Below are 15,125 nucleotides of genomic sequence, written 5' to 3'. Positions count from 1 at the left end.
CCTCGGCTATATAACACCATGTGACTCGACAATAAACGCCATTTGCCATCCACCACATTGGTGACTATCATCCAATACATGGACGATATCCTGATTGCTGTGCCGTCAGGAAGTCAAGTGGACCAACTAGTGTCAACAGTCTCAGAAACTCTAAAAACAAACGGGTTTGAAATCGTGAGCGTGAAAATTAAAAAAGGACCATGTGTAAGTTTTTTGGGAGTGTGGATCACAAGTTCTTACATAACCCCCCCTCAGATAAAAATCCATCGGGACATCAAAACGCTCCATGATATGCAACAATTAGTGGGATCCTTACAATGGCTCCGCAATATTGTCCTGATTCCTCCCGAAACCATGGCTCCCCTGTATGATCTTTTAAAAGGAAAAAACCCATGGGAGCAAAAGACTCTGACGACAGAAGCAATGAACTCTCTCGATTTTATCAAACGACAAGTATCATCAAGCACACTCACCAGGTGGAACCCAAATGAACCCCTTGATCTGTATGTATACTTCATGGAAAGGGGAGGAGTAGGGGCACTAGCCCAGGGCCCCCCTCAAAAAGTTCAACCAATACAGTGGATAGTCCTAGGAAAACCGTCACGCGCATTCTCTCCAGGAGTCGAGTGCCTTAGTAACCTCATCATGAAAGGCTGAAAACTCGCCCTAAGACACCTAGATATCGAACCTGCCACAATATATCTACCCTTTCGTAAACAGCTGCTACCACAATCAGTAGCAATGTCAGAATCTCTAGCCATAGCCCTTGCCGGATTTCGCGGAGAAGTTCAATACGCTATTAAGCCCCCTTGGGCTCAAATGCTGAAAATTGTCAACATCGACCTCCCACGGAAGATCATGGACCGGCCCCAACGGGGACCAACAGTCTTCACAGATGCATCCTCAGCAACCTCAACCGCAGCGGCAGTATGGCAATCGGGAGGAGAATGGCACAGCATTAAAATGACCGATTGTGCGCTTTCAGTCCAGCAATTAGAAGCGACGGCCGTAGTACTAGCCTGTGGACTGTTCCCAATGGAATACATCAACATAGTGACCGATTCAATGTTCGTAGCCAAACTTTGCTTGGCCATGTCGGGGCCCGGCGTGTCAACATCCACGATCTCTCTAATGCTAGAAGAAGCACTTTTCTCCCGAAAAGGCACCATATCGGTCATCCACGTCAACAGCCACAACCCAATCAAAGGGTTTTACCAAATAGGTAACGACAAAGCAGACGCCGCTGCAAAAGGATTATGGACACTAAAAGATGCCCGCCAGCTACATGAGTCCCTCCACATTGGAGCTAAAGCGCTAGCTAAGAGATGTGGGATTTCGACCACCGACGCGAAACACATAGTAGCTACGTGTCCCCACTGTCAAAAAGCACCACTATGGTCCAGTGGAGTCAACCCCAGAGGTCTCAAAGCCTTTGAGGTGTGGCAGACGGGTTTTACGCTCTGTCAGTTGCTGAGACCTCGAGCGTGGCTAGCGGTAACCGTAGACACATATAGCGGAGTGATCGTAGCCACACAACACCTTAAGGCCGACTCCAAAGCAACCATCCAACATTGGCTGACAGCCATGGTGTGGCTTGGCATCCCTAATCAGATCAAAACGGACAATGGTTCGAATTTTGTGTCCAAATCAGCCCAGGCATTCGCTCAGAAATGGGGTATTACTCTAATATACGGCATCCCGTATAATAGTACAGGACAAGCCATAGTCGAACGAGCGAATCAAACTCTGAAATCTAAGTTAGAGGTATTAGCAAAAACAGAAGGTCTTACCACCACCGTTCCCTCAGGAGACCAAGCACGCTTGCTAGCGACCGCTTTGTTAGCACTAAGTCAATTCCCCAGGGGAGAGGAGGTGAATAGCCCCATCCAAAAACATTGGGCCACTCGAGCACTAGAAGAAGGCCCGTCAGTTATAGTTAGAAATGATCTGGGAGAATGGGAACAAGGGTGGAAATTAGTTCTGACAGGGCGAGGGTATGCTGCAGTCAAAAAAGAGGGCAGAGTCAAATGGTGTCCGATTAAGTCCATCAAACTGGACCTTCAGAACAAAACTAATGAAAACTGTGTTTCTGTTCACAGGAACGGATCATCGGACGCCCCCGTAATCCGTATACCCCGGTGACAAGAGAAGCCAATAAGTCAGCAAGCGTCCTGTCTAAGCCTGAGAGTTCCACACTGGCAGAATCCAGACAACAGTGAAGCGGCCTCCGTGGGCGGGGGGCTGCGATGCCTTTGTGTGATCTTATCTTTGGACCTTGTATACTAAATAAGCTTGTGTCGTTTGTTAAAAGTCGGTTAGAGAAAGTTTACATTATGTTGGTAGAACACCAACAACTACTTTAAGAGTGTATTTACTCAGGGTTACCAGTTACCTCCTAGTTTTCTCCTGGTTATTGTGCCTTATGTTTTTTATCTAAGTTATGATGTCTACCTCTTAAGATTGTTATCGGAATTGTTTTTTAGATTGTTATATTCTAGCTAATTTGGTTGTGCATAGGGAAGGGGGAAATGTGGGTAGTTAGGGTCCGGCGGCCGGAAGATGTCGCGCTGTACGGAAAGGTGGAGCCCCTCCCTTGATGGGCAGTAGCGCGTGGTCTGCGATGTAAGCAAGCGGAAGTGACGTTGTGGGCCTCGGCTATATAACACCACGTGACTCGACAATAAACGCCATTTGCCATCCACCACATTGGTGTCTGTGAGCCCATGGACCGAGCGGCCTGGGGTTGGTCGCCGTGCTGTTCCTGAACCAGGTTGCCACTGCCCCCTGAAGGCAACACGAGGGCATCTTTGCTGAGCAGGACGCATATGGCAGGAATGTTTCTCTTCACTGTCAAGGCATCAAGGCCTGCCTCAGGCACAATGGGTTCCCAGATCTTGATCTGTTTAAAAAGCATTTTGGTGATCTGGTGGAGTTCTTTGAGCCTCCAAGTTTCATGATTTCCACACATGTAATGTTCTTACTAATGGCCTTGCCTGAGCCAGTGAAAAGGATCTGCCTCACTGAGTCCAGCTCCATCTTGCAAAAGGAAGAGGACAAGGTTTCTCTGCAATTTTGGTCTTCTTATAGTTTTCCATTCTGCAGCACTGAAAAGGAAAAGGGATCCATAAATACTTGTAATTACAGCTCATAAAAATCAGTGTGTGAGCTCCCCCATCCAGGCCAGAACAAGAAGTGCAGTGGGATCCACAGTATTCCAGCAACCTGCACCAACTCTGTGGAGCCTGAGAACCACAGCAGCAGCTCCACTTACTCGTGCTGATGTGGCAAAACCCCACACCCAGCACACGCACGAGGGAAGACAGACTCTAGCTAGAAGTTACTAACTTCTGCAGCCTAAATTACAGACACCACCAGAATGATTTGAGGTCTCTTCAAGCCATGGGAAAAGGATCAGAGCACCTCCAAATAAACACCTGTACCTAATAAACTTCAAAAATAACTGCTGTGCAAAGGACTTCTCATCCAAACGATGTACAACCTCTCAGAGCTATCAGAGTTTGGGATTCTAAAATGGCATATATATAAAATATTACCAGTAATGCCCCAATCGTGCTGAGGTGCCAAGCTGAGCAGCCCTTTGCATCACAGTCTCGCCCTGTGCGCACCTGCAGCACAATCCTCGCCACAGGGGAGCCTAGGCCCCATAACACTGTGAAACAGAGCAAGCTCTGTGGGTTGGAGCAGGGTGACACAAAAAAACACAGGCAGGGAACAGCAGAGAACAAACGGGCAAATGTTACTGGGAAGACAAACCAGTAGTATTGCCCCTGCCCACCACCACCTCTGGACCACCACGCTCCCGCCCAGAGCCTGTCCATTTCCACAGACCCGAGGCCTTGCTCATGCCCAAGGAACAGCACAAGGCCCCAGAGCTGCAGCACCCCGGGGACCAGCTCGGTCCAAAGCACCCATCCCAGCGAGCAGTGCCCCGGGAGGAGGGTGGCTGGGCAGCCCCAAGGGCTCACACACACTACACCAAGAATGGCTGCTCTAGCCACAGGATCGACACAGCCCCCAAGGGTGAAATTGTGAAGTTGCCCTTTGGGATGCCGAATGACTGGACAGGGCAAGAGCCCACTGCAGTCTTCTCAGCCCTCAGGCCCGTGGTCCAAGATACAAGCCTGAGGCATGAGCACTGTCGGAAGCACCACAGATACTTTGTGGGACCAGCCGCAGGAGCCCCACAAGGCTACTGGGGCAGCAACACTGAGCAGACCGGATGCCCTGACAGCAGCTTCCACCTGTGGGCTGCGGCTGTCCCTCAGAAAGGAAACACCAGTGTGGTGGTGACCACGGCGTTTGAAACAGCTGGGGCTGAGGCAGGCACCAAAGGACATAAGTGGTGGCCTTGGAGGAAGAAATACCCTGGCAACGTCGAGAACTCCCCAGATTGTGGGGTAAGCTCCCAGGGCACCCATGGCCAAGAAAAGTGGACATGTAGCAACCTTTCACAGGGAAATGCACACTGGTTGGCCAGGCCAGCTCCCAGCTTAGCCTCCTGTACTGGTTTCAGTTAGAACAGAGTTAATTTTCTTCCTAGTAGCTGGTAGAATGCTATATTTTGGCTTAGGATGAGAAGAGTGCTGATAACACCCCGATGTTTTAATTGTTGCAGAGCAGTGCTTATACTAAGCCAAGGACGTCTCAGCTTCTTGCTCTGTCCTGCCAACAGGCAGGCTGGGGGTGCAGCAAGAGCTGGGAGGGGACAGACCCAGGACAGGTGACCCAAACTTGCCAAAGGGGTATTCCATACCATCTGACGTCATGCTAAACAATATATAGGGGTGTCAAGCTGGGGGAGGGGGGCTGGACTGCTCAGGGTTAGTCTGGGCATCGGTCTGTGGGTGGTGAGCAATTGCATTGTGCATCACTTGTTTGTACACATTATTATTAGTAGTACTATTATCATCATTGTTATTATTATTATTATTGTTATTATTATTATTGTTATTATTATTATTATTATTTTCCTGTCTTATTAAACTGTCTTTATCTCAAATCACGGGCTTCACTTTCCCGTTTCTCTCCCCCATACCAGAGAGGGAGGGGGGAGGGTGAGCGAATGGCTGCGTGGTGTTTAGCTGCCAGTCGGGTTAAACCACGACAGTCTTTTTGGCGCCCAACATGGGGCCCGAAAGGTTGAGATAATGACAGATCTGACCAGAGTGTGTTAAACTAAAATTGGTATAAGTAGTAGACCTGCTTAATAGTCACTTGTCATAATGCTGATTGCTTTAATCTCAACTCTGCTGAGCCTGTTTTCCAAATTGAGTATTATACCACATTATTTTTCGTATGTGCTCTCTGTCATGTTGTTTATCCTCTCCAGGCCCTGGTTTCAGACCATTATGGTACTGTGTGTTGTATCAGTGGCTTATGAGACGATGAAATATCTGGTCATGACTCTAACTTGGTATTTGTACTCAGTAACATCGTCAACTGTATACTTTGGAAACGGTATCTCGGAAACTATTAGCAATTATACCTGTTGCCTTTTTTCATCAGGGAGTCAATCTGTGAAGGGGAAAGGGGAAGATATTTTTTCTTATTCGATCACTCTCCCTTTCTCCTTTACCACCCCCTTATCCTCCTTGATCACTCTCCCTTTCTCCTTCACCACCCTCTTATCCTCCGAGCTTGTTACAATAGTTCTCCAAGACATTGGATATCCTTGGGATACTCAGACCAGCATGGTCTTGTTATTATGTCTCCTGAATGTGCTTCAGGTTTTGCTTAAACAACTGCTTAGGAATCTCATCCAGAGATCTGCCCGGAGGCAGTATAGTTGTGAGTGGCAGGGAGTATGGGAGGATATGGGCAGGTATCTAGAGCAGTGGGCACCCCCAATGTTTTGGAAATTCACCCCTGAAGAACTGCAAAATCCTCAAAAACTGGCAGAATGCTTGAGAAAAAGGTGTCATGATTCTGGCAGTTCCAAAGTGACACAAATCATTGTAACGTGCTGGGGTCTGGCTCATGCCTATCGAGCTGCAATTGATACTACTATCAACTTAGTGATAGACCCTGCGGCCACTCCAAGTCCTGTGAAAGAGCCAACGGCCACTGCGACCCCTGCGATGGACTCTACATCTGCTCCAGTTCCTGCAGCCGCTCCAGTTCCAGCTCCTGCAGCCACTCCAGCTCCTGCATCCGCTCCAGCTCCTGGGGCTGGGTCAGAGAAACGAGCTGTAGCAGTGCAAGTTGCCCCTGTAGAGAAGGTGAAAAAATGGTATAGAGATTCAGGTCGTTTAGAACGCAGAGAGTCTTCTGCCAAATCTAGGTATAGAGACGACAATGCTGGGCCATCAGGGATTCAGGAGGAGGAAGATGAGGATGCTGAAAAATCAACAGTAACTACCCGAAACCTATACCAGAGTGAGCTACGATATGTGCAAAAAGATTTTGGTCGTTGTATAGGTGAGCAGCTTGTCACCTGGCTGCTCCGGTGCTGGGACACCGGAGCCAATTGTGTGGAATAAGAGGGCAGGGAAGCCAGGCAGCTGGGATCCCTTGCTAGAGACGCAGGCATTGACAAAGCAATTGCAGATGGAGCACAATCTCACAGCCTCTGGAGGCATCTCCTCTCAGCTGTGAGGGAAAGGTATCCCTTCAAGGAAGAACTTTTATGTCTACCAGGCAAGTGGACCACTATGGAGAAGGGAATCCAGTACCCGAGGAAATTAGCCGTACGGGAAGTGATTTATGAGGATCCAGACCTCAGACAAACATCCAAAGATCCAGATGAAGTCAGGTGTACACGACCCATGTGGCGGAAGTTTGTACGGAGTGCACCATCATCATATGCCAGCTCATTGGCAATAATGGCCTGGAAAGAGGATGAGGAACCCACAGTGGATGAAGTGGCTAAACAACTCCGGCAGTACGAAGAAAGTCTCTCCTCTTCCTTACAGGCCTGCGTCTCAGCTGTGGAGAAACTTTCTGAAGAGGTACACCAACTTAAAGAGAATCTATCTTCCTCCCCACCTGAACCAACCAGTGTCCACCGACCAAAAGAGAACACTTGGGAGAAACTTTCTGAAAAGTTCCACCAACTTGAAGAGAGATTATTTTCCTCCGCACCTGTACAAAGCAGTGTCTCAGCTATCAGGGGTAGGCGTTCATCCACACAAGGAAGACGATATGGTGGGTACTCACCCCGTGCTACCCTGTGGTTTTACTTACGAGACCATGGAGAGGACATGAGAAAATGGGATGGAAAATCTACCGCGACCCTAGAGGCACGGGTACGTGAGTTGCAAAAGAAAACAATCGGGAAAAAGGGATTCTCTGAAAAGTTTGCTGCTCCAACTTCCAGCAGACAGTCCTTCAAACACAGAAACAAAGAAGATTCTGACCAGGGTTAGGGGGGCCCTGCCTCCAGCCAGGGGGAGGAAAGGGACAATCGAGTTTATTGGACTGTGTGGATTCGATGGCCTGGCACGTCAGATGCACAGAAGTATAAGGCTTTAGTAGACTGCTGAGATCCCCCCAAAACATAGCATTCTACCATCTACTAGGAAGAAAATTAACTCTGTTCTAACTGAAACCAGGACACCTCCACAAGACCCCAGGAGCCCCACAACTACTCCAGCTCACCTTCACAGCACTGTAGTGCCCCTACCACCAGATACACAGTCTTGTCACTTGCGTCAAACCTGTGGCACCCAGGGCACTGCAGCAGAACTGACCGGCAACAGCATCTGTTCGGTCTGGGATAGGATTTGCCATCAGCAACAGAAGACATCTGTATTGCTGCAGAGCTCTACATCTGAGCACCGCTGCCATCCAGGCCACAGGAGAGGCAGAGCCACTGTCCACAGAGCTTCTGATTTTCAAAAGCTCCAATATTGTAAATAAATAAACTTCTTTATTTGTACTTAAAAGTGTTGTATGGGAGCCTTCCCCCATAGTGTGTGTTGGGGATAAAGAGGGAAAGCGGGCTCAGGAATAGCAGGGAAGGTGTGCTGTCCCACCAGAGGACAAGGTGATGAGGATAAGCCAGGACAAGTCAGCTGCTCTTCCTGGAGCTCCTCCTCAGCCCTGCCCTGGCCATTCAATGAGTGCAGCCTCAGGATCTCTGAGAGGAGCCCTCTGGAGGTACACTACCAAGCTCTGTACTACTGTGTGCCCACAGAGGTCTGCAGGCTACCACAGTACCAAGAATGGGCTGTCAGCTCCTTCTACGGCCAAGCAGGCTTTACACGATGTAGGAAGTTCTTTAGCTCACATCAGCTTTAGCTCACATCAACTTGTGATCAGCTCTGCCTGCACTGTGGGAATGGAGAACTGGAAAGCAGTGTGAGTTGGTGTGGCAGCTGAGGATGTGCCCCAGCAACATGAGATAGCACCCGTTGCCTTCCCAAGACAGGCAGCCCCCAAGCTCTCCCTTGGACTGGCCACATAACAGAGTGAAGAATTTGCTTCTCCTATGTTTTTGTGAAGCAGCCTCAAACTCTTGGTTATTTGGCAGTCATTACTGTTCTCTCCTGGCCCACCCTGACTCCTGGTTGCACACACACACACACACACACACACACACAGCTGCTTCCCCTGCTCCCCTGACACAGGAGCTGCCCACATCATCTTTGGTGAGAAGTCAGCATTGCTCCAGGGAGCTGTTCCAGGTGCTGAAGCACACTGCCTTAGAGGCTGACCAACACTGAAGCAGGCTTGCTGAAAGGAGCTCCAGCTTGCCTGTCCTGCACCTTGCACAGAATCACCCCTCCAGTCTCATACCTCCTCCAAGCCATGCAGGAGTTTGGGATTTGAAGACTTCCCAAAGGCAAAAGCACTCAGGAATACCTTTGTGCCAGAACTCCAGGCTCCAACCAGACCAGGCAAGGGGCAGCTAACACCCCTCTCTAACTGAAAAAGGATGGGTCACAGCAGCCATTCTGGAAAGCACCAGCAGGACACAGGGCAGGGCCGCTCACTGCTGCCAGCACAGGGCCAGGAGAATTTCCTGCAGGCGAAGCCCCATCAGGCACAAGGAAAGCCTGTGTGGCAATCCAGGTTGAGCTGTGTGAGAAGCAATCTCCTGCAGATTGCCAAACTGTCTGTGCTGTTCACTGCTTAGGGAAAACCACCACGAGCCAGACATGGACTTCATCTCCCAGGGTTACCCACCTTCCAGCCGACTGCTTCCCTCTCATGCACACTTCTTCATGGAATACCAGCCACAGGCCACGTGGGCAGCACATACATCTGCCCTCTTGAGCCTAGCCAGCCAGTTTGTGCCATAGCTGCACCCATGGGATTAAGAGACAAGTGAGGTAGTGTTTCAGGGCTTTATTATGGTCCACAGTATCAGCAGGAAGGGATTTTTAAATATGTTACAAACTAAGACACATAGAAGTGCACGACCTACAAACAGTGGCATGTTAAGAGAATACCAGGAGTGTGGCTTTGATTCAGGGTGACTGCAGTGCAGCTGCAAAGCCAGGGTACCCCCAAGAGCCTGCGATGTCACTCACAGCATATTCAGTGGAAAGATGCTAAGACAAGAGTGCAGGCTGTGCTGCAGCATCTCCTGAGTGACCCAAGACCAGCAGAATCCCAGGGCCCCAGCTGTGGTTCTCCATCCTCCCAGCTCTGCCATCACTCTGCCACAGGTTTCACTTCCTTGGCTGCTTCCAGCTGCATCAGTATTTCATTCCACTGGATGAACTGCTTGGACAGAAGCAGGGTCTGGACACTACTCTTAAGGAAAGAGACATAGAAACTTCAGGGAGGAAACCACAGAGCACAGCCCCAGACCCCCTGACAGCCTGAGAGCACCATTACAATCCTGATTCCTTGGGAGATTAAAAAAAAAAAAAAAAAAAAAGGCTACAGGAAACCAGGGTGTACAAAACCTACTCAGACACAAATTTAGAAGTCCTGGAGCTGCCACACAGTGCCACACATTAGTGGGAGTCCAGAACAACTTCTGAACACCGCACAGCACTGCATCTCAAAGGGCTTTATACAGCATGACAGAAACACAAACACCACTGCACCAGGAAGGGCACTGGCCATTAAACCTGGGGCTGGGGATTGCCTGCTTCCAACATCTGATGGGGTAAGGTGAGCCAAGAGACAGGCAGACATTTTGGTTTTGTCAGGCCCAGAGCACCAGCTGAAAGGATACCGTTTTGTTGTAGTCTTCAAGGAGCGTCTTGACACCATCAGAAAACTGCTTACACTGATCCTGTAAAAAACAAATCCTCAGCAAGCAAGCAGTAAATAAACTAAAGGACACCTGTCCTTCCAGTGCCTGGCAGTTCAGGGACAGTACTGGGACTAAAGCTCAGGCCCTGGCCACTCTGAAAGCATTTCAGCAGATGAGAGAAAAGTTACACAGGAACACCCATGCTCAGGAAGTGCCAAAGCACCTGAGCTTGCCAGCTGTCTGCTTTTTCTCAGCATCCTCAGCTTGCCTCAGAATGAAAACCCACAGGGAAACACTGAAAGGAGGCATTAGACACTGCCCAGGCTACTCATTGCCACCTCATGGTGTGTCCAAATGGGGAAGAAAAGGGCAAAGAGACAACATAGCAGTATTAAAATCCCTCCAGAGACCAGGAGACTGAAAAATTGCAACACTTCAGTGTCCCACTGACAGAGGGAATACCAACTGATTAAAACCACGGCAACTTAAGTGGCATTCAAACCTTTGTTTTGAGGAGGCTTATTGTAGGCAGATTTTTTCCAACTCAGACTCAGGTACCAGAAATCCTGGCTAGTTCTCCCCCTGAAATGTGCTTAAACCTCTTTAAAACTGCAGCATGAATACACTAAACAAATGAAAATAAGTGGTATAAACAAGCAATTCAAACAATTGCAGATACAGGGGCATCAGTGCTGTTAGCAACAAAAGGTTCTTTCTCCCTGCTAGTCAAGACCATCACGAACACTCACACTACCTGCTGCTGCATCTGGATTTGGGAGAGTCGCTGCAGTTTCGCTGCATGGTCAGGAACTACTGAAAGCACAGAACAGAAATCCATTGTTTGTTTTGTATCACATGGGATAAGTTACTAAGACAAGGACCATTCCTTCTCCAAGGGAAAGTCACAGCAAATGAATCCTCAATGAATCCAAGTGCCATGTACCACAAACACCTTTTATACCATAAAAATCCTCTAGCTACACTGTACATCAGGTATCATTACATTTGCTAATGTAATGCTGGGTGAATTAGGGCTGCTGTCGCTAACCTGCTTCCTAACACACGCCACCTCCCTGACCCTTGGTGCAGGGGCCACATTCCCACCCAAGCCATGCTGGGTGACAGCTACAACACTGTAGTGGGTTTACGTGGCAAGGTTTTGGTAGCAGGGGGCCATAGGGGTGGTTTCTGTAAGAAGGATCTAGAAGTTGCCCCATGTTTGGTAAGGGCCCCACTGTTTTCCAGAGCTGAGCCAATAAGCGATGTTGTTTTGTGCCTCTGTGAGAGCATATTTAAGACAGGGAATAAAACGCTGCGCCACACAGCAGCTGGGAGAACGAGAGGAGTGAAGAACAGCCTTGCAGGCACCAAGGTCAATGAAGAAGGAGGGGGAGAGGTGCTCCAGGCACCAGAGTAGAAGTCCCCTGCGGCCTGTGGTGAGGACCACGGTGAAGCAGGATGTCCCCCTGCAGCCCATGGAGTACCACGGTGGAGCAGGGTTCCATGCTGCAGCCTGTGGAGGAGACCACGGTGGAGCAGGTGGCCCTGCACCGATGGAGGCTGCCGCCTGTGGAAGACCCCTGCCCGAGCAGATTCCGGGCCGGACCTGTAGCCCGTGGAGAGGAGACCACGCAGGAGCAGGTGACCTGGCAGGAGCTGCTGCCCGTGGGGGACCCAGGTTGGAGCAGTTTTCTCCTGAGGGATGGACCCCGTCGTACGGACCCATATCTGGAGCAGCTCTGGAAGAGCTGCTGCCTGTGGGAAGCCCACGCCGGATCAGTTCATCAAGGACTGCATCCCGTGGGTGGGACCCCACAGCACAGGGGACGAGAGTGACCGAGAAGGAGCAGCAGAGAAGCGCTGTAGACTGACCATAACCCCCATTCCACTGTTCCCCTGCGCCGCTCAGGGGGAGGAGGTGGAAGAGGGTGGATGGGGGGGGAAGGTGCTTTTGGTTTCTTTCCTTTGTTTCTCACTTCTCTAGCCTGTTAGTAATAAGCAATAAATCTTACTATCTCCCTATGCAGAGTCTGTTTTGCCCGTTACAATAATTACTGCGTGATCTTCGTGTCCTTATCTCAACCTTTGAGCCCTTTTCATTGTATTTTCTCCCCATTCCTCTTTGAGGAGGGGAAGTGGGAGAGGGGCTGTGGTGGAGCTCGGCTGCCCACTCGAGCAGAACCACGACAAACACTCTGCAGGACACCGTGTGCTTTCCAGCAGAGATCGGACACAGAACATGAGAGCTAGGTGAGGGATGAGCCAATGTACCGCTGCGTTTGTACCTACTTTACTCACACTGAGTTGTGTGCATAGCTGTCCTCGCCTCAGGTCTGACACTCAAGAAAAAGCAAACAGCACAGGCAACAGCTTGGGGGTGGCACATGCAGCTCAAACTTGTGGAGGAACAGGCATACCTTGGATAGAGGCACTGTCTAAGACAGGCTGGAGATTCTTCACCCGCTCCAAGAGGGCTGCTCGGGAAGGAATGACCTGCTCCTCTGATCAGGGAAAGACAAGAAGGAACATCAGGAAAAGCCAAAACAGTGTCTTAGCCCCCACCTCACAGAGGGGCTTGTCCTACTCTGAACTGATGATCAGCTGGGACTGACACTTGTATCCCATCTCCCCTGTTCCAGCTGATCCAGGTGTACAGAAAAGGGCTTTTTTATGGTTTTATTTAGCCTTTTGTGATGCTCACCCCCTGGATTCTCATTAACACCTCCACAAAATTTAATTCCCAGACTATATCAAAACAAGGCCGAACCAAGTTTTTGAGGGCAAAAGAGGACAACACTAGAAAATGTTTAACGTACATTCAAACCTCTGGTTTTGTTACAGCCCTCAGAATATTAGAAGTAGGGTAAGGAAAACTGTTCAAGCTCCACTTTCTTTTCAACTTTTCATTAATTTAAGGTTAAACTGATCAATACCAAGATCAGAACTGATTAAACTACAGCACAGACATGCACAAGGGAGCACTAAGGGTGATGGATATCTTTCTACAAGTCACGTTTTGGTAGCTCTAAAGAGGGGTCCCTTCTAAATCTTTGTAACTAAGCAAAAAAAAACAACAAAAAAAAAACAAAACAAAAACAAAACAAAACAAAAAAAAAAAAACACATCCCAATCCACCTTATTAAAATACAACTTTTGCAGTGCTAAAAACCTGTTCCTTCTCACGTGATGCTGTACCTGCCAAGATGAACTGCTGCTTCATGGTGTTTGGAACAGCCATTCTGTCAGCGTACAGAGGGTCAAGGTATTTTATTACATCTTCAACTAAAGCAAAAAATGTTTTAAGGCAAGAAGTAGGAAAGATGTTGTCACTTTTACAAGCGTAATTCCCCCCTGGACTACAGCACAAACCTGCCTGTTTAAGGTTGTTTTTGTTCAGATTCAGGTTTTTCTGCAGCACTCCCCAAGCACTCACTTTTCTTAAACAGGATCTTGATCCTCTCCCTCTTGCCAACGATGTTGCTCAGCACCACCTGCACCTTCACCAGCTCGTCCGCCACCTGCGGGGACGCACAGGGAGGGAGCGGGCCCGCTACCTGCCGCCAGCGGCGGGAACGAAAGCTCGGGAGGGAAATAAATAAAAAATAAAAAATAAAAAACAGGGTGACAGAGCAAAGCCCAGTACCTTATGAGGCTCGCAGACCCCACCGCCAAGGCGCTGCTCCAGCTCATCCAGCCGCCACCACAACCGCTCCAGCGCCACCACCCCCACCGCCATCTTCCCAACCGGTCTGGCAGCAGCCCTGCCGTCTCTTCCGCCTGCCGGCACTTCCACTTAAGGCTGGGCGCTGCCCGTTGCCATGGCGGCACGTTGCTAAGGGATGTCATTGCCATGGCGACGGGCGGGCCGGGGGGGGGTGTTGGGGTTTGGGGGCGCGGAGTCCCCAAGCCCCCAAGCGGCCGGGGCCGCTCGATGCTGATTTGCACTGCAGAGGGAAGCTTTCCGCACCAGGGAGGTCGACAGCTGCCTCGCTCCTGCGGGCAACAGGCTCTCAGAGGCATGAAAGGGGAGAGATGGAGCGAGTGGGGGCCGGGGGGTTTAGAACGGCGGTGTAATAAATATTGTATAATAAGTTTGTTAATCAAACCGGTGGGAAAGCTTGTGGGGCTGTGACAACCCCGTATAGCTGGAAAGTTTCCAGCTGACCATCCTGATAAGAACATGTATAGAACATGTATAGTGCTTGCTCAGCAAGATCGCAACCCGCAACGCAGAGGAAGACTACGGCCTTCATCCTCACGACCACCAGGAGGTCCGAGACGACCCCCTAGCAACAGCACGCGCAACTGCAGGACATACCAGGATATGCCACGTACACCCGGAACAACCAAGCTATAAAAGGGGGATTCTGGCGGGGGTGAGGTGCGCGCCGTTGGTGGAGCGGAGACTCCCCAGCCGCCCAGCGCTGTTTTGCCTGCTTGAATGCTTGCTTAATAAATTTGGCTCTGATAAAGATTATTCTGAGAGTGGTTTTGGTTCCAACCACTTATTGCAATTGGTGCCGTGACTCGGATGCAGGTCATTTTGGTCTGGGATCTGAGCTCGGGGGGGGGGTGCCCCATCTTTGGATGGCCCTCGGGTGACTGATCCCTTGTCCAAATCCTGTACATCCGAACCCTAAATTCGGGCAAGCAGGCAAAAGAAAGCCGCGGTACCCCATAATTTTTGTGCACGAAGATCCAAATGAAGACTCAGGATTGAGTGAATATTGATAAGCGGTGCCGTTTGGTCGGGGTGGGTATCCCAAAGTGCAATTAAATGAGACGTTCCTGGGGAGCAAATTGAGTGCGGACCCTCCTGCAGTGCAGTTCCCATTGCCCGCGAGGGTGTGGGCCACGAACAAAGGGAGCATTTGTGTGAGTGTACAGAAGCACTTTGGAAGATGGGGCAGAAGAAAAGCAAGCCTTCTGACCCCATGGGTGGCCCTAAGGTAGG

At 49.9% G+C, this 15,125-nt stretch overlaps 1 protein-coding gene across 1 annotated transcript; it reads right to left on the bottom strand.

The window, feature by feature from the left end:
- Positions 1-9,618: 9,618 nt before the first annotated feature.
- LOC311220819 (dynactin subunit 3-like) lies at positions 9,619-13,907 on the bottom strand (the record flags this gene model as incomplete). Its single annotated transcript, XM_084304434.1, has 7 exons — positions 9,619-9,708; positions 10,151-10,210; positions 10,926-10,984; positions 12,589-12,672; positions 13,367-13,453; positions 13,605-13,689; positions 13,815-13,907. 7 exons carry the CDS (start codon positions 13,905-13,907, stop codon positions 9,619-9,621), a joined length of 558 nt encoding a protein of 185 aa, XP_084160560.1.
- Between the last annotated feature and the right edge of the window lie 1,218 nt (positions 13,908-15,125).

Source organism: Netta rufina (assembly GCF_964035555.1).
Source record: "Netta rufina genome assembly, chromosome: W".
In the NCBI taxonomy this organism is placed as follows: Eukaryota; Metazoa; Chordata; class Aves; order Anseriformes; family Anatidae; genus Netta; species Netta rufina.
This window is presented reverse-complemented; position numbering and strand designations above follow the sequence as displayed.